Here is an 18,010-nt window from a genome sequence, read left to right as displayed (position 1 = left end):
TACTACAGATATTTTTATAACATTAATTATACGACCACACATTTTGCAAACATATTAGTTACATGGTCACTTATGGCCACTTTTGAAACTCGAGTATACTCGATTTTTTGCAACTATCTTATGATAGCAAATTGTTTGTTATTTTCAATTGAATTTATTTATATTTTACCACTTACCAACTATATAAGAGTTATAGGTTCTAGTTAACTTAACTGGTAAAGTCTCTAATAGTTGTATAAAATATCTGGGGTTCAATTTTTACCTACGCTAAAGACTGATTAGTGTCTAAGAGATCTGAGGTTCAATAGGAGCAGACGTTATAAATTGAAACCCTCTCAAAAAAAAAAAAAAACATTAGAGCATACAAGGGTTGTCATGATTAAAATAAAAAATATAATAAAAAAAACCTACATTAGAGCATACAAGGGTTGTCGTTATTAATTAAAAAAAACCTCCATTAGAGCATACAAGGGCTGTTGTGATACAAAAGACTGTGGTCCTAGATTTTTTTTCTTTTTTCTTTTTTCTTTTATAACATTAACATGCATTGATACTAAAAATAATAATGGTAATAAAATAAAAATAGAAATACAAACTTAAAAACATGAAATAAAAAAAAATCAATTGAATTATAAGACCCTTGAAATGTTGCAATTAATGTTATTTGAAAGTAATATTGTTAACCAAAAGTTTTATTCCTCATCTAATTAGTAGCTCATAGTGTTCTTAATGAAAATATCCACTATTCTTTTTTTTTTTTTTAATTTTTAAGAATTTAATTGTTTAAGATTCAAATTTTATTTTTTCCCTCATAGTAATTATCAATTATAGAAAAATAAAAGTGCAATATTTTGAGATTCATAAGCAATATAAAAATAAAAACTATTTTGCGAGAAAGATTGTGAAAGTAGTTTTTTTTTTTTTTTTTTGGTTGAGTCATTGTTTATTGCGGGAATAGAACCCCTGTGCTGACGGTTACATGGTGAACCGGGTATTACTTGAGTTACAAGGCCTAATAGTAGATTGTGAAAGTTTTTGTATCATTACTATTTTTTTTTTATTTTTGCCCTTGTATCATTACTATTTTGATAAATAAATAAAAATTAAATTGAATTAACATTAAATTCAACCTTACCACCGAATCGTATGATTTTGATGGTATTTTACTATTTTCCTTGTCAAATTGGGTTTGACTTTGACTGTTTGAGTATCTTTATCCAGCAACATAATAATAAGGGGAAGGAGGGAAAAAACATGAATTCAGGGTCCCATCGGTTTTAATAGCGGTCTCCTATGTGGACACTGCAATGACCAGTTTGCTATCCTCTGTCTCTCTCACTCTCTCTCAAATCAAATCTTAATACCGCTGCTTGATTTATGATTAGTCTCGAAGGGAGCTTTTTTTTCTCCAAAAAATTGAAATGGTGAATTGTGGCAAAGTTGTTTTCTTTCACTTGGCAAAAAACTTTGTTACGTACTCACCTTGTTTTGCACCTTTTTGACATAGTTAGCTGTGGGTGTCCATCTTCAGATAAAAAACTAATCGGTATTTGGTATAGGCTAACAGTGATTTTCTTAGTTAAAGTAATTAAAATCTATATTGCTTTTATTTTTTACTAATTACAATTTATCACTTCAAAAAGTTATAAAATAAGTTGTACTGGGTATTAGCATGTGCAATTTGCAATTTGTCATTTATTACATTTTTCTTGCACAAGCTATCACTTTGATTACACTTATCCTCTTGAACTCTTAAAACACACAATAGACCCCTTAATTACACTTATCACCCTGATTACATTTTTCCTACATAAGCTATCGCCTTGATTAATCTTAAAAATATATGGACAAAACTTATACAATACTTTAAGTACTGTTCTTTAAATTTTTCTCTTAAGATTTTACCATATAGTCACTTAACTAAAAAAAATACACTTCCATCTATGAGAAAAAAAGTCACATGGCAGAATCTTAATAGGAGAACCTAATGAACAATACCTAAGTACTATACCTAAGTCTTGCCCAAAATATATTGTACTTATACCCCTTGTTGTCTATTTTATGATTAACTCTAACAAAATTTAGTATTAAAAAGTAAAAATTTAGTATTAAAAAGTAAAAACTAATTTATCCCTTAGTTCAAGTTAGTTGTATGTTTTGGAAAGACCTAACACCAAAATGGACGGTAAGGGAACATTGAAAATTTGAAACAAAGTTATGACTTTAGGGAGGTCAATTGTGTAATTCAATAGTTTTAGAGATTAACTATAATCGGTATAATAGTTTATGATGAAAAATTTTAATTTCCCACAAATAAAAGTGTAATCAAGCTGGCCATATTTTTAGCCAAAAATATGACTCAAACTCACACATACCATTTTCTCAATAAAAAAAAAAAAAAAAAAAAAATCACACAAACCTTCACCACAACCTAACTTTAGAAGCTTTTTACACTAAAATAATAATAATAATAATAATAATAATCTATATATCTATCTAAAAGTTGAAACATAGTATTTATTGTTACTACGCTTTAGTTAAACCACATCAGCGTCCAAGTTATTATCTTTTTTTATTCCAATTTTCCTATGATTTTTTTTAACATTTATTTTTTTTAAATATTTACACTTCTCCAACCTTTCTCCCTCTCTTACCTTTTCATTTCTCCACTACCCTTTACATTATTATCATTTTTCCTCTTTTTCTTCATCTTCCTTTATTCTTGTCTCTTCTTATTAACACTCTCTTACTATAAATCTGTCACTATCTCTTCCATTCTATGCATAGTTTTCCATCACATAAAAATCTCTCTCTCTCTCTCTCTCTCTCTCTTAGTTAACCAACATCAGCATTCAAGTCATTATCTTTTTTCTTTCCAATTTTCCTATAATTGTTTTTAACATTTATTTTTTTTAATATTTACACTTCTCTAACCTTTCTCCCTCCCTTACCTTTTCATCTATTCACTACCCTCTACATTAATACCATTTTTCCTCTTTCCCTTCATCTTCCTTTATTTTTGTCTCTTCTTATTAACACTCTCTTACTATAAATTTGTCACTATCTCTTCTATTCTATGCATAATTTTCCATCACATAAAAAGCTCTCTCTCTCTCTCTCTCTCTCTCTCTCTCTCTCAATATTTTGGTGAATTTTATATTTTTCTTGCATCTCTGCTTTAGGTTGATTGTTTTTTATATTCTTTAAAACTCAACTTTGGGTTAATGCAATTTAGTTTTGTTTTCAATTATTTATTTATTTTTTTGGTTCTCTTTGATTGTTAAATGTTATTCTATTGCATTTAAAAAAATTAAATGTAGTATATAAAAATATAAAATTATTCTATTTACATAGCATGATTTGGATAATTTGATATTTATTGTAATTTGGTATTTATTTTATTACATAGCATGATTTTTTATAGTGGTCAATTTAGGTGTTAAACTATGAGACTTTATTAATTTTAGTTTATTTTTTAATCCTTTGTGGTGGACAAATTACTCTTAATAGTTGTATTATAAGTACTCTATAATGCCATCTATTTAGAGAAAAGCAAAGGTTAGCCAAACAAAAATAATCGGATGGGTGAAAAATTATAGGTTTTGTATTTTTATTTTTATTATTATTATTATTTTATGACAATGCATATTTAGAAATTTAATTCTTAGATTTTGCTAATAATTTTTTATTTGATAATATGTTTTGGGTGGACGAAATTACAATTTTTGCAAATAAAATATCCTTAATAGATTATCAACAACAAATTGTTTTCCTAATTATTTATCAAAAAAAAAAATTGTTTTCCTAATTGGTCCAATTAATCATTTTTATGTTTTATTAAAGTTTTTTAGTTACATTTTTTGGTGTTTTGGATTGTTGGCAGAAAAAGTCAGGTTTGAGAAAGTTTGTTTAGAACTAAAAGAATAATTTCCATATTTTATCTTCTTTTTAACGGTTCACAAAATGTTATAAATAATTTTTATTAAAAAATGAATATTTTTGTTTTTGCCTTTTGAATTTCTTAAAAAAATTAATTGTTTTCATTTTGGTACAACAAAATTTATATTTATAATTTATGATTGTTCCTATATTACATTTATGATTGTTTCTATAATAAATAAAAATATGATTATGTAATACATTACTCTTTATTAAATCAGTCTAAATTGTAAATAATCTAAAGTGAAAGAATTAAAGAAACATAGCCAACTAAGCAACAAAATAATCAAAATCTTACACCTAATTTTAAGAACCAACAGAATCGGAATGAGAAAAAAAAAAAAAAAAAATCTTGTTTGGGCTACATAATTTATGTCCCTAATTTAAATTTTACAATTTTACTTAATTTAAAATTAAAAATTGCTAGAGCCACTCATCAAGGATTTAAGGATTTTGAACATAATTGAGCTGAGATTTGTAATAATGTTCATAATAGTCTATCGAGTTTGCATAATAAATCATCAAATATAAATTGGATTGATTCAGAAACTATAACATCAAATGGGGGAGAAAAAAGAACTTCATGAGAATGAAGATAAAGTCCTCCTTCAATGTTCTAAGCCTTACAACAATTTATGAACTCAATGTACACATGTTTAACTCTCATTGCACCAATGTTGTTCAACATAGGAAGATAGAAAGACAAATGTTAAAATCAAACACATCAAAAAATTAAAATAAATATATGCAAGTAGATACAAACTATTTTTTCTTCCATATATAAGAGGTAATTTTAATTTCAAAATACAAACAGGTACAGTTTCAGATTCTTAGTGTATATGTGTAACACCGGTAGAATTAATAGACTTCAACATTCCAATGCTCTGCCTTCTTCAAGCTAGTCAATGCCTCAGAGAGAGAGAGAGATTAGCTATTTATGTTGTATTGTATACATATTTCAGGCATTTACATCATATTAAATTTTTTGCTCAGATTACCATCTTTAGCAGACAAAGACACCATTATGTCATCAATTCTTTTTCCATTTGATTAAGCACGCACATATAGACAATGGTGTTATCTTTTTTAGTATCTCCCATAGCTCCCCTGCATATTGTGCCATTCAGGTTTGGATATACATCTTCTCACCCTTGTCATTTTTTTTGTCATCTGCTCACGGCATAATCATCTCGGAAGTTATTTGGCGTTTCTTGTTCATCTTCTCAAACTCCTGTTTTCAAGCACAATCACATAAAGAAAGTCTATTCTATTATAGTCTAGCATGTGAAAGTAAGCCAAAAATTAAATCCGAAAATGAAATTTCAAAGGATATTCACCTCCTTGTACAGCAATGAGCTACCTTTTGGAACACTCAAAAAGAGCCAAGCTAATCCATTAAACTGCATTGCATATCAAATTATTAACACTCAACCACAACTTTCAGGGGACGTTTGAAGAAGTAATGCCAATGCAAAAGGTCCAATAGAGAAGAAACACATCAATTTCAGACTTGGAGTCAAAGAATATATAACCAACTTCCAAAATAGTCTATTATTATCAGTGTGTTGTGTACCCCCAAATAGTAAATTTTACAAATCCAAGTTCAGCTGACATAAGATTGGACAAAACATAACATTAAATCTATTTATTGCAACACAAGAATAGCAACTAATAGTAACTATGCTCGCATTTGTTTCAACCTAACCATGACCATTTTCTAGGAATAGTGACTAATAGCCTGTCAAGGTTGGGCCTTGGTAATGGCTTTTCTTACTTAGTTAAAGGGCCTGAACCAGCTCACAAAAAGCCTCTTGTACATATCTCTCATCAAAATATGGTATTCAATAATGTGTCTGGCAGATTCCAATGACCCAAGTGAAAATTCAAATGCCTCTCCCACTTTTATTGTAACCTTCAAATTTAATTTAAACAAAATCTAAACGAATACAAAAAGAGAGTTTCAGCTTTGAACACCTCCTCAAAAGTTCTGTAATTTGTAATGACAGGTAATTAGCTTGTTTTAGATTTATTATAAACAAATAGCTTGAAGTTCATAATTCAGAAGGGATACTTAAAACCTACAAATTGATGGCAGTGAATTAAATAGCAATGACAAACCTTGGAACTACAAACTTCAACAGCATTATTTTTCCCATGACCTGAACAAATATAGAAAAGTGATTTGTTCATATGAAATTGAGTTCTACAAAATACAAGTTTATAGTTTGCTAACTATTAACTAAACATAGATAATTATTCTCCATAACATCTAATCATCAACTTTAGAGCAGCTGAATAGTTCATATGAAAATGAGTCCTGTACATGGCATTGAGTGGTCCTTGCAGCATTTGCCACAATGTTGTTGAAATTGAGTTTTACATTTTGTGCCATGCTGACACAACAGTAAGGAAGAATGAAATCCTTTAAAATTCTGAAAATTGATATTTTGGGAATACGAAAAAAATTATCCTTAAAATATATAAGAATAAAAGTTAGAAGCAGAGACTTGTTCTTCTACCCTTCTATCTTTCTTTTGTGAAATCATGCAATCCATTCCTTCTATTATATGTCATAGATGAAGAAGTGATGGGGCACCACTTTTCAGTATTGGAAAGTTAAGAGTATCAAGTACAAGAATAAGAACTGAGGGAGTCATCCCCTCCTATTAAAAAGCTGTGAGCTAAGGAAATGAGAGATTTCTGGATTTCTAATAGAGTGAGGTTCTGAAAGCAGTGAAGCAAACAAATAAAGACCAGAAAGGAACCAACAGAAGAAGAAGAGCATTGGTATATGTATACTTAACATGAATTAAAGACAAGAAGCTTATTTGTAATTACCAGAATCGCAAATGAGGCGTTCTCAATGGTTCAAAACATCTATAATAATTGGTTAGCTTCCTTCAGTTTGAATAACCAATGGAAATCTTGCCTGAAAGTTTACAATGAAAATTTCAATGACAACTATGATTCTTGGTTTTTTTGCTTTACCAGTATATGTCATTTATGGAAATGAAGATACTATAGCATACACAAAACTAAAGAGATAAAACTTTGAAAAAGAAAAGAATATACACATCACTAATTTCTAGTAATTATATCTATCTTGCTGATGTTTTGAAAGATGAAACAGATCAAAGAAATGGACACTGACCTTGTTATATACAAGATCAAATATAAATGGTCGATTAGTTGTTTACCCTCTTAGACTGGAGTGCCTGCTTTGCTTGGTCTTTAAGTTCCCTGGGGATTATGCCACAATGCTGAGCAGACCATAAATGGACAGTGAAAAAAAAAACAGTCAGCAAATAAAATATGCCTTAAGCATTCTTCCAGATCTATCATCAGCAATGAAACTTCTAAAAATCATATACTAGTACAGAATGTTGTTTCAGTTGAAACACAGTCAGGTTAATCATCTTGCCCTACTAAAATTAACTTAAATCTAGATCGAACAGGTAGTATAATGATGCCGAAATTTCCCACATCTATCTAAAACTTGTATCTATCCTGATTGGTGTATGTTCTGGAAAATTCTGCATACTTGGCAAGATATAAATTCAGTTCTTGAGTGTTTTTTTTTTTCAATATTATACCTTGTGTTGAAGAATGTATCCTTACTAATAGTCTGGTTCATTTCATTCAATAACTGCAATAAAGGGATGAAGCACGGGTGCGGGTGCGGGTGCGGGTGCGGGTGCAAGACTTAGCAATTTTTGAAAAAGTAGGGTGTGGGTGTAGCGATTAAAAAATTATTTAAAATATTTTTATTTATATTTTCTATATATTTTTACTATTAAAATATTCTTAAAAAACACATTATATGTCCTTGGTTCACAAAACAAAGAAAGAAGAAGGCAAGAAACACAAAACAAAAAAGAGAACACAAAAGAAGCAACAAATATTCAAAATAAAATTGAGGAAGGACAGTTTTAGGATGTTTGGGCCTCATTCAAAGCCGATTTTGGCTGTTCCGGCATGATTCAAGGCCGATTTCGGCCTGTTTCGGTCAGTTTTGGCCACCGGCTAATACGATCCAATTTAGCTGATACGACTTGATTCTGGCCGAATCGGCCTGGTTTAGCGGGAATCGGTCCGAATTGACGTGAATCAAAGCCAAGTCAGCACGAATTGGAGTCGAGTTGGCACGAATCGGAGTCAAGTCGGCGCGAATCCGTAAATAAGTTAAAATTGAAGGCTCAGATGGTATAGTAGGATCTTTGATCTATGCCTAAAATATTCATCAAGTAAAAAATGATTATAAATATAAATAACATGATACTAGTAAATAAAATGAACAGGAAATTGCTTTATATACAGGGCATGTGCAAACAGAGAAGAACATTTATGAATTATGGTACAAAACCAACCTCCTTTCCTTTTGGATCTTCTTTCATAGGACCATTGTGAAATCCCTGAAAATGGATATGAGCTTTCAGATAGAGTGAAAAAAAAAAACACACACACACACTCACAATCAAATTAAACCCTTTATCCCAAAGAGTATAATTCAATCAGTGTATTGCAGTTGATCTTCATAGTTAAAATGATAAGAAACCATGACAAATTTTTTAATTATTTGAATTTACTTAATGTGAGAATATCAGGAAGGATCAAATAAATCGATGTAATTATGGGTAATTAGCTCACTTCACATCCGATGGTCAATCATAAAGCAGCTGAAATTTGAAATGAACTTGAATTATATAAAATACAAATTGAAGGTTAAAATTTCTGTGCTTTCACTGTCATGAAAAATATTGAAAGAAAAAAAAATGATGATGGTATTCTTTTTTTTTTTAATACCTATTATATAATTTTAAAGCTATGATTTCAAGCACAATGCATACTTCTATCCAAATGATTCTTAAAGCCAAGATTAATTGATGACTGAAAATCTGAAAATAATGTTTCAAAGAACAATTTTCAACAAATTGGACAAACTGGTTGCAAATCAACCACATCCCTGACTATTTTTAGTAAACCGGTAGTCTTGATAGGGCTTTTTTATATATGCAAAGCCAAAAAAAAAAAAAAAAAAAAATGCAAAACACCTACCATATGAATAAAAGACGATGCTGCCGAATTGGCAAGCTGAGCAGCATTAGTGAGAATTTGTCTAGGACTTGATGAAACCAGAGCTTAGAAAATCATGAACGCAGCGCGGAAATGTTTCCCATAACAGCTTGTATCTCCCAGCTTGGTGTTTGCCTTCCACAACAAAGAATGCAAACCTTGGAGCTACTGGTAAGTACAAATGCAGCCACCACACCATTCATAAATACATGCTACATAGAATAAGCCTGCACAAATTGTCTGAGAAAGTACAATGGATTTCTTTTGAGATAACATCCTACTGCAATTTGCTTTCCCATTCAATCTTGGCATACAAAGCTTGCATCTCACAAGCAAGTCTTTCTTTTGATATTGACTTCTACTAAGATCAGCACTTTCCACTCTCAAAAATCAACAAATCATGTCCATTTGCAAACAAGAGGTTTACAGCTCCTTTTAGAAAATGATTCCCAGCCATTATTTCTAGACAGATTGTAACCATGCTTGCAGTAGTTAAGAACTTAAGAGGCATTGACAGGCATGCCTTCAAGCATGGCAATATTCCTGCATTTCTAAATAGCTCAAAGACTGGCTGCAATAACAACAATAACAGAATAAGAAAGATCAGCATCCAAACAGCATCTCTCCACCAAAATAGAGAGCTAATTAGTAATGGAATTTGAATTCAATAAATTCAGATCTGACAGTGAGATCTTATCCAATCTAAAGGGCTCTTGCATTCTAATGAAATGGTCAAGATCATTTATTGCATTCTAAAACACAGGATTTTGTTGTATTCAGCTTTCGATATCAACAATGTAATAAGCATAATTTTTGTATAAATTCTTAAAATTAAATATTGTGAAACCAAATAATGTTGTACCTGACTGGAAGGAGTATATATGTACACTTGTGTACTTTTTCCTCTATGTTTTACACAATTATTGCTGCTCCTCCTCCACCTCATAGACAGACCTCCAATCAATCTCAACTTGAGGGATGTGGGCGATCTTGAACCACTCTCGCCCTTTGCCTTTCTTGCAGTGTTGTTTCAGTAGAGGACACTCATAAATACGAAGTTTTAGAAGCGAGGGAGGCAGGTCCTCTGGGAGGTAGGCGAGTTTAGGGCAATAGAATATCCACGGTTCTTCAAGTGCAGTGAGGTTTTGAAAGCCCTTAGAGGATAGGAATCCTATATTTGAAAATTTTGCAATCTCTAGGGTGGTGAGAGAGGTAGGCAATGTCATCATCAGCTTCCCTTCCTCATCCTCCGCAGGAAATGACTGCAACTCCGGAAATCCACCATAAATGGAGAGATCTGTAAGAGACGTGAGTCTATGCAATCCCCACTTAAATACTTGCTTACATATATTGACCCCTGTTAGAGAAAGAACCCTTAAACTGGTGGGGTAACCCTCTTCTGGAAAGGATATGATGCTTGGACATTCCCATATGCTTAATTGTTGAAGCGAGGTGAGCTTGTGCATGCAGTTGGGCAAGGCCTCAAGTTTCTCACAGTCTTCAATCAAAACCTTTCTCAGACTAGTGGGGAGCAGCCCTCCATCCGGGAAGGAAACAAGACTTGAAAAGCCACGTATGTTGATCTCATTGAGGTGGCAGAGTCTGTGTAGGCCCTCCGGTAAGGATTTAAGCTTTTTACAATACACTAATCTAAGTTGTTCAAGAGACACATTATTTTGTAACTTGTCTGCTATTGACTCCAACTTTGGACAAAAGCGTACAGAAAGGTGTTTAAGGGATGCAGGTAACTGGTCTATTGATGATAAGGATGTCAACTCTAAGCATCGCCAAATCTCAAGGTGTTTAAGCATGGTAGGTAGGTTGCCTTTTGATGATAAGCATTTTAGAGATGGACATTCCCTTATCTCTAAAAGCTCAAGATGAGATGCATTATTGTTATTGTTGCAGTTAAAATTCTCCCCATTCATCAATAAAGAAGGTGAAGAAGCCTCTCCCTCATCTACCACAAACTGCAAATTCTCACAATTATAAACATATAACCCTTTCAAAGCTGGAGGTAACTGGGCTCCTGAAATGAATGTCAAAGAATTACATTTCCGAATAGTTGCATATTTCAAACACATACAATTGGACATTGGCAGGGATTTCAAAGCACTACAACCATCAATTTTTAGTGTCCTTAACGTAGATGTCAAGCTGATGTTGTTAAGACTCGGGCACAATCTGATATCTAGTGTTACAAGGGAAATGAGTGTATCTGGACATAGAGATGTCAGCTCCTTACAATCATTTACGGTCAGATTTTTTACTTTTGTTAACCCCAGAATGAACTCTTCTGTCAAGCTTTTCAAATCTGGAATAGAAAAAACAATTGAGTGTAGCGAGCATAACTCAACCATACTTTCGTTCAACACCTCTTTGCATCCCACAATTTCTAATTCATGAAGCATTGGAAGGCTTGGAATTGAAATAACCAACTGCTCACATTTACAAACTGATAAATTTTCTAATGATGGGAGATGAAGGGGCAATTTTCCTTGCAATTTGGGGCATTCAAAGATAAAAAGCTCACGCAAGTGTGGGAATTCTTCATACTCAAGTCCACAAGGAATCCACTCGTGCCATTCTTGCATATTCTCAAAATGAAGTGTCTCTAAGGATTGAAAAGGTTTTGAGCAACCTTCCCCAAAAAACTCAGGACCAACACTCCGTACCCCAGCCATTCCAATTAGGACAAGGTCTTTCAAAGATGGTAATTGTCCGATTGCTGGCAATGATGTGCATTTTCTACAGTTCTCAATCCTTAAGAGCACCATATTCAAAAATGAAGGATGACCAAACCAAGTTGGGAATTTCACACCAACATAGCCATCAATTGAAAGTTCTTTCACCGTTGTCCAAGGTTGTAGCATATCAAGAACATCTATTGCAATTCCTGCTTCCTGTAAATCATCATGTGCAAACTCCCATTTCATTACCAATGCATCTAAATTCTTCTTACCTTTTAAATTGGCCTTTCTTGCATCCTCAACATCAAGCATGTTCTCCAAATGTGAAATGCGAAGTGTTCCATGAAGAGACTTCAAGTTCATCAAGTCTCCTATCTTGGATCCAGTATCTTTCCCCACAACAAAATCAGATAGTGTTTGTAGGTTCTTTAATTCTTTTATTCCCACCGGCATCTCTTTGATTGAATGCGTTTCTGTAATATCAAGATGTCTAAGATTTACTAGATTCCCAATTTTCTCTGGTAACTTTATGAGATGGGAACAACCTTTCAACATCAATGTTTGCAAATTGTATAAAGAACTTATTGATTCTAGTAAACTTCTTATCAAAGTATATGAAATGTTGAGATATCTTAGATGTTTCAAATGACCGATTGAACTTGGTAGCTCAATAATTTCATATCCACATAAAGATAATACCCTTAAGCATCTTAATTGTGGCAACAAACAATTAGGAACGAAATTTGTTAAGTAGCCTGAGTTCTCTATTGGTAGTGGTAGGAAGGTTCGTAAACGCTTATCTTTTGGGAAGTCTTCACATCTTGTGATGCCATCATAATAACAACGAATGTAGGAGAAATGACGTACCTTTGTAGAAATATTGAGTTGCTTATCACCACCCAATTTGTCCTCCAACCTATAACACAAGTCTCCTGCTGCCCATTGTGCTAGATCATTGATGAGGTCATGCATGACAAAGAGTGATTTATTTCGGCTTGATTGTTGAAAAAATGATCTCCTACGTAGATCACGAAAATACTCAGCACCAAGATCTTCCATTGGCTTCTGTCCTATTTCTTGAAGCAAACCTTCAGCCATCCATAACAAGACTAGTTCTTTCTCCTCAAATTCATAATCTTTTGGGAATAGTGAACAATAGGCAAAACACCTCTTTAAATTTGAAGGGAGATATAGATAGCTCAATCTAAGAGTTGGAAGAACATCATTATTCTCTGCTGACATATCCCATATCTTGCTATTTAGCACACATTTCCATTCATTACGATCAGGTATAGTGCGTAAAAGGCCTCCAAGGGCTTTTGCTGCCAAAGGTAAGCCTTTACACCTCTCTAAAACTTTTCGACCGATTTCTTGAAGTTCTGGATGTGCACTAAAACTGGTTGTCCCCAATGCATTTTGGGTAAATACAGTCAAACAAGCATCATTTGACAACTCCTTCAACTTGTAAGCTTGAGTAGTGCCCATAATTGATGATACACGATCGTTCTGAGTTGTGATTAAAATCTTACTTCCTGGAGCCCCAAATTCAAAAGGACAACGTAGTTTAGTCCAATCATTATAGTTGTCATTCCAAACATCATCCAAAATGAGCAAGAACTTCTTGCCATTCAATTTCTCCTTCAATTTGATTTGTAGTAAATTCAAATCATTAACACCACAGGTCTCAGTAGTTACAGACTGTAAAATTACTTTGGTCACCCTTACAATGTCAAAATCTTCAGAAACACAAACCCATGCTTTCAAATCAAAATAACCCATTACCTCATCGTCATTGTAGACTTGTTGGGCAAGAGTTGTTTTACCCAACCCCCCCATACCAACTATGGGAATCACAGAAAGTTGAGCATTATGCAACTCACTGCTCAGCAACAAGTCCACAATAGCCTTTTGATCTTCCTTCCTGCCATAAACAAGGCCTTCCACCAAAGAAGTTGTGGGCAGCTTTGGTCTTGATGGTATAGTCCTTCCCCCAACCCAGTCTCTCAATTGCAAATCATTCTTCTGCGTCACAATTTCTTGCAACCTTGTATTGATATCTTTGATCTTCGACCGCATATTAGCATCAAACATAACTGAACTTGGATTCAAACTCACACAACAAGCAGGGATGAGCTTTCTTACCTTATTACTTGTGCTGGATTCTGCATTCAACTTACATCGCAAAGCTTCAGTAGCAAACTCGTCCAAGATGTCCTCCACATCATAAGCCAAGTCTCTGAGCTCATCCAACCACACCTTCACGAGCTTGCTAGTCATCTGCCTCTCTTCTGCATCATCAAGAACTGCATGGATTTTCAGCAACGTTCTCTTCCACATCTTGATGTCAGCATCAACTTTCTCTTTGTGAAAGATCTTCGACAAGTCTGGAGAGGTTATCTTGTTAAATAACACCTGAAAGAGAGCAGATAGAGCAAGCTCTCCAATAACTGACATGGCTAATTTCTTTCTTTGTAAGAACTAAGAACAAAAGAAATATGGGGGAGATTGTAGGAAACTAGCATTTAAAAACTAACTATTCAGTTAGTTGGCCCCGTTTGCAAACAATTTGTAATTGTAACAACTCGAGCCTTAGAGGGTCGATTTAGGGCCTGTAAATCGAGCCTCTAAGGCTCGGTTTACCTGGTTTCCTATGCGAAAAGTCCACGTGGAGTACACGCAGAAATCGAGTGTCTGAGACTCGATTTCCACGTGTACTCCACGTAGAAATCGAGTGTCTGAGACTCGATTTCTACGTGGAGAACACGTAGAAATCGAGTCTATGAGACTCGATTTACTTAAAGTGAAATCGAGTCTCAGAGACTCGATTTTCACACAGTCAAACCAGCTCACATGTCTCGGTCGTGTCTAGTCTTGGGCGTGCAGGCGTGCAGAGAATATCTGACATGAAGTCTGTTTTTGAACTGACCAGCTACTATAGTATTATTTTTGGTCTCTTGCGTGCCATCAAGTCAGCTACTGTGTTGTATTTTTGGTCTCTTGCGTGCCATCAAGTCAGCTACTGTGTTGTATTTTTGGTCTCTTGCGTGCCATGAAGTCCATGCAGAGAATATCTGACATGAAGTCTGTTTTTGAACCTTACGCTGACCAGCTAACGTGTTGTATTTTTGGTCTCTTTTGGGTGTGCCATCAAGTCCATCAAGTCTGTGTTTTTGTGCAAAGCTGACCAGCTACTGTGTTGTATTTTTGGTCTCCTTTGGGCGTGCCATCAAGTATTTGTTTTTGAGTGGGTTATGTCATTTTGAATGTGCAAAGCTTATAAAGAAAAGTCTGACCAGCACTGTTTTGGCGTTGGTCATATCCGTGTTTTATTTTTGGGTGATTGGTCTGTAATAAAAAACTCTCACACAACCTCTCACACAACTCTCAGAAAATATTTTCACTGCCTCACACAACTCACACCTTCAGCAACTTCTCACAAAACCTCTCTCAACAACTCTCACAAAACATCATACAACTCTCATAAACTCTCATACATCAGCAGCAAAACATTGCTCCTCTCAGTCTCATACAATCTCAGCAGTATATTTGCTCATCCTCATGTCAAGTAAGGGTCTCCTCCTCACTATCTAGTTGGTTGTTTAGTGTATATAGCTGCTTTAAAAAGTGTTGCTTGCATTGAATTTGTCATGCCATTTCTTGATAAAATATTTGTTTGTATTAAATATTTATATTTGTTTCGTAATAAGATATTTGTTTGTATTAAATATGTATATTTGTTTCATAATATTAGTTTTTTTTTTTTTGAGTAACCGGCCTGGAAGCCCAAGCAGGGCTCCTTATGTATATTAGTTGGTTGTTTAAATATGTATATATATTTATATTTATACAACTATATGTTTAAATATTTATATATATATATATATATTTTTTTTTTTTTATATTTATATATTTATAGAAATATATTTATATATTTATACAACTATATATTTATATATTTATACAACTAAATGCAAATATAAATATAAATAAATATATATATATATATATTTATATAAATATATAGATTTATATTTATATATTTATATATTTATAGAAATATATTTATATATTTATACAACTAAATGCAAATATAAATATAAATATAAATATATATATATATATATATATAGTTATATATATATATATAGTTATATAAATATATAGATTTATATTTATATATTTATATATTTATATTTATATTTATATATTTATATTTATATATTTATATAAATATAAATATATGTACATATTTATAGAAATATAAATAAATGTATATATTTATACAACTATATATTTATATTTATATATTTATATTGATATATCTATACAACTATATATTTATATTTATATATTTATACAACTATATATTTATATATTTATATAAATATATAAATAATAGACACATAAGGAAAGAAAAAAGAAACAGGTTCAAAGAATTGTGCAACCTCCAACTTTTATGAAATTCCAACCATGAGAAAGACATTATTGAATACAGTAAAAGCTATGAAAATAATTGGGTCACCGGTCCAGTTGCACCTAATTAAGCAGCTAGCATTTTTCCATTTTCTGGATGACATAAAGCTGATGACATATTAGCAGATTCGAAACAAATTTACTGTCATGACGGATTTTTTATTGTATGATTTTTATGATTCAGAGTCAAAATTTGAGTTTGTATATCACATCTAGTATATTTCACTGTATATTAATGCCTTGATTTTCAAATTAGATGATATGTCTAATTTGATTGATCATGATCATATTCACATTAGTGTTTTTTTTTTTTTTTTCTTTTGTCTGATGAACCCTGCTCTATGTTATTTCATTAATAGTAGTGTAATAGGGTATGCCATTAATTTCCGTAGCACTGGAATGATGATATTTTTATTTATATTTTTGTTAGAGCTGAGTTTAAAATTTGTAATGGGGGTGAGTTTTGTTTTTAGTTTTTTTATTTGTTTGAGTACGAAATTATAATGATTGAGTGTGTTTGTATGTGATGTGGGGTGAGTATATGCAATTGTTACACTTTTAGATCCCTTGTAATTTTTGTACTTTGAGTAGATAGAAAAGGTTTTGTAATTCGAACATAAATGAAAGAGATAAAATATGTCACTAACATAAATTTCCTTGGCTTGGCTCTCTAATAGGTTCACAATCTTTGAAGAATATTGATATAAATGTATACTTCGTTGGACCCCTTCACAATCCTGAAGGGATTGACGGATTCCCATTTAGAGGGGAGGGTATCGAATGCTACTACATGATGTTACGTCGTAAGTTGAAGACGTTGAATGATTTGAAGAGGAAAATAATGGACGAATTGAAATTGAATCCTGCTTGGTATGACATCAAGATTATTTATCGTTACCCACAAGAAGTCCTTCATGAACGGATAAATTATGGGTATATGGCGATCAAAGAAGATAAACATGTAAAGATGATGTTTAATAGGATCCAGAAAATGCCCCAAGTAAATGCTGCTGAGTTGTATGTAAGTTTGGAGGCGCCTGCAGATAACACTACTGAGGTGGTGCAAGAAACAACTACGGCTTTACAATTTACAGCCCTAGATGATGGATGCACTACAATGGGAGGGTATACGATGGGAGGGTATACTGCACAAGAAACAACGATGGGAGGTTATACGCTCCCATCTCAAGATCATGTTGCTAATACTAGTGAAACCCTCTATCGTGAAGAGACACATTTAGAGGAGGAAGACGAAGACGAAGATCATGTTGCGAATGATGGTGAAAATGTTGAGGTTGTGGATGAGTACGAAGAGAGGATTGAGCAAGGCGACTTTGAGAACGATGTGGATGAACATGAAGTCGTTCCCAATTTTGAAGAGGAAAATATGGAGGACCATGATGAAGGTGATGCAAATGATGATATTGGTGTCCAGTATAATAGAAATACGACCACTGGCTACAGACCTCCTGCTGAGTCATTCTACTCAAATACTTGGGAAGATATGGTTGATCCTTCACGTCTTCAGATACCATTTGTCTCTACTTGGGAAGATGGGATGCATTTTTCTAAAGGGTTGACTTTTGCAAATAAAGATGCGGTGAAGCATGCATTGATAATATACGCAGCAAAGGATAATAGAAATTTTATAATCCGGAGGTCGACCAAATCGAAATTGTGCGCCGCATGTGTTGATGACAACTGCATGTGGTATGTTGGGGCATACATGAAGACTAAATTCAATGGTATGTGGATGGTTACGTCTTATGTGGGTCCACACACTTGTATACCCTTTGGCCTAAAAAGAGATGGTAGAATGATGGATTCGCATTTTG

General features: G+C 32.9%; 1 protein-coding gene across 10 annotated transcripts; it reads right to left on the bottom strand.

Annotated features, from left to right (window-relative positions):
• Nucleotides 1-4,648: 4,648 nt before the first annotated feature.
• Nucleotides 4,649-14,199, bottom strand: LOC126702129 (putative disease resistance RPP13-like protein 1). 10 transcript variants are annotated; one of them, XM_050400767.1, is made up of 8 exons: nucleotides 9,875-14,199; nucleotides 8,995-9,583; nucleotides 8,307-8,351; nucleotides 7,091-7,199; nucleotides 6,778-6,868; nucleotides 6,058-6,098; nucleotides 5,277-5,339; nucleotides 4,649-5,201 (listed from the first exon to the last, which is right to left on the bottom strand). In XM_050400767.1, the coding sequence occupies exon 1, from the start codon at nucleotides 14,154-14,156 to the stop codon at nucleotides 9,933-9,935; it is 4,224 nt and encodes a 1,407-aa protein (XP_050256724.1). In that variant the 5' UTR covers nucleotides 14,157-14,199; the 3' UTR covers nucleotides 4,649-5,201; nucleotides 5,277-5,339; nucleotides 6,058-6,098; nucleotides 6,778-6,868; nucleotides 7,091-7,199; nucleotides 8,307-8,351; nucleotides 8,995-9,583; nucleotides 9,875-9,932. The 10 variants fall into 10 exon arrangements, with proteins under 10 accessions (XP_050256724.1, XP_050256723.1, XP_050256725.1 ...); XM_050400766.1 differs by having other exon boundaries at nucleotides 4,649-5,170; XM_050400768.1 differs by having other exon boundaries at nucleotides 4,649-5,170; nucleotides 7,137-7,199.
• Nucleotides 14,200-18,010: the final 3,811 nt, after the last annotated feature.

This window comes from Quercus robur, chromosome 10 (assembly GCF_932294415.1).
Source record: "Quercus robur chromosome 10, dhQueRobu3.1, whole genome shotgun sequence".
NCBI lineage: Eukaryota > Viridiplantae > Streptophyta > Magnoliopsida > Fagales > Fagaceae > Quercus > Quercus robur.
The sequence above is the reverse complement of the archived record's forward strand: the minus strand, read 5'-3'. Positions and strand labels throughout refer to the sequence as shown.

Coding starts and splice junctions, on each gene's coding strand:
- LOC126702129 (XM_050400767.1), bottom strand. CDS start 14,156: ATGTCAGTTATTGGAGAGCTTGCTCTATCTGCTCTCTTTCAGGTGTTA.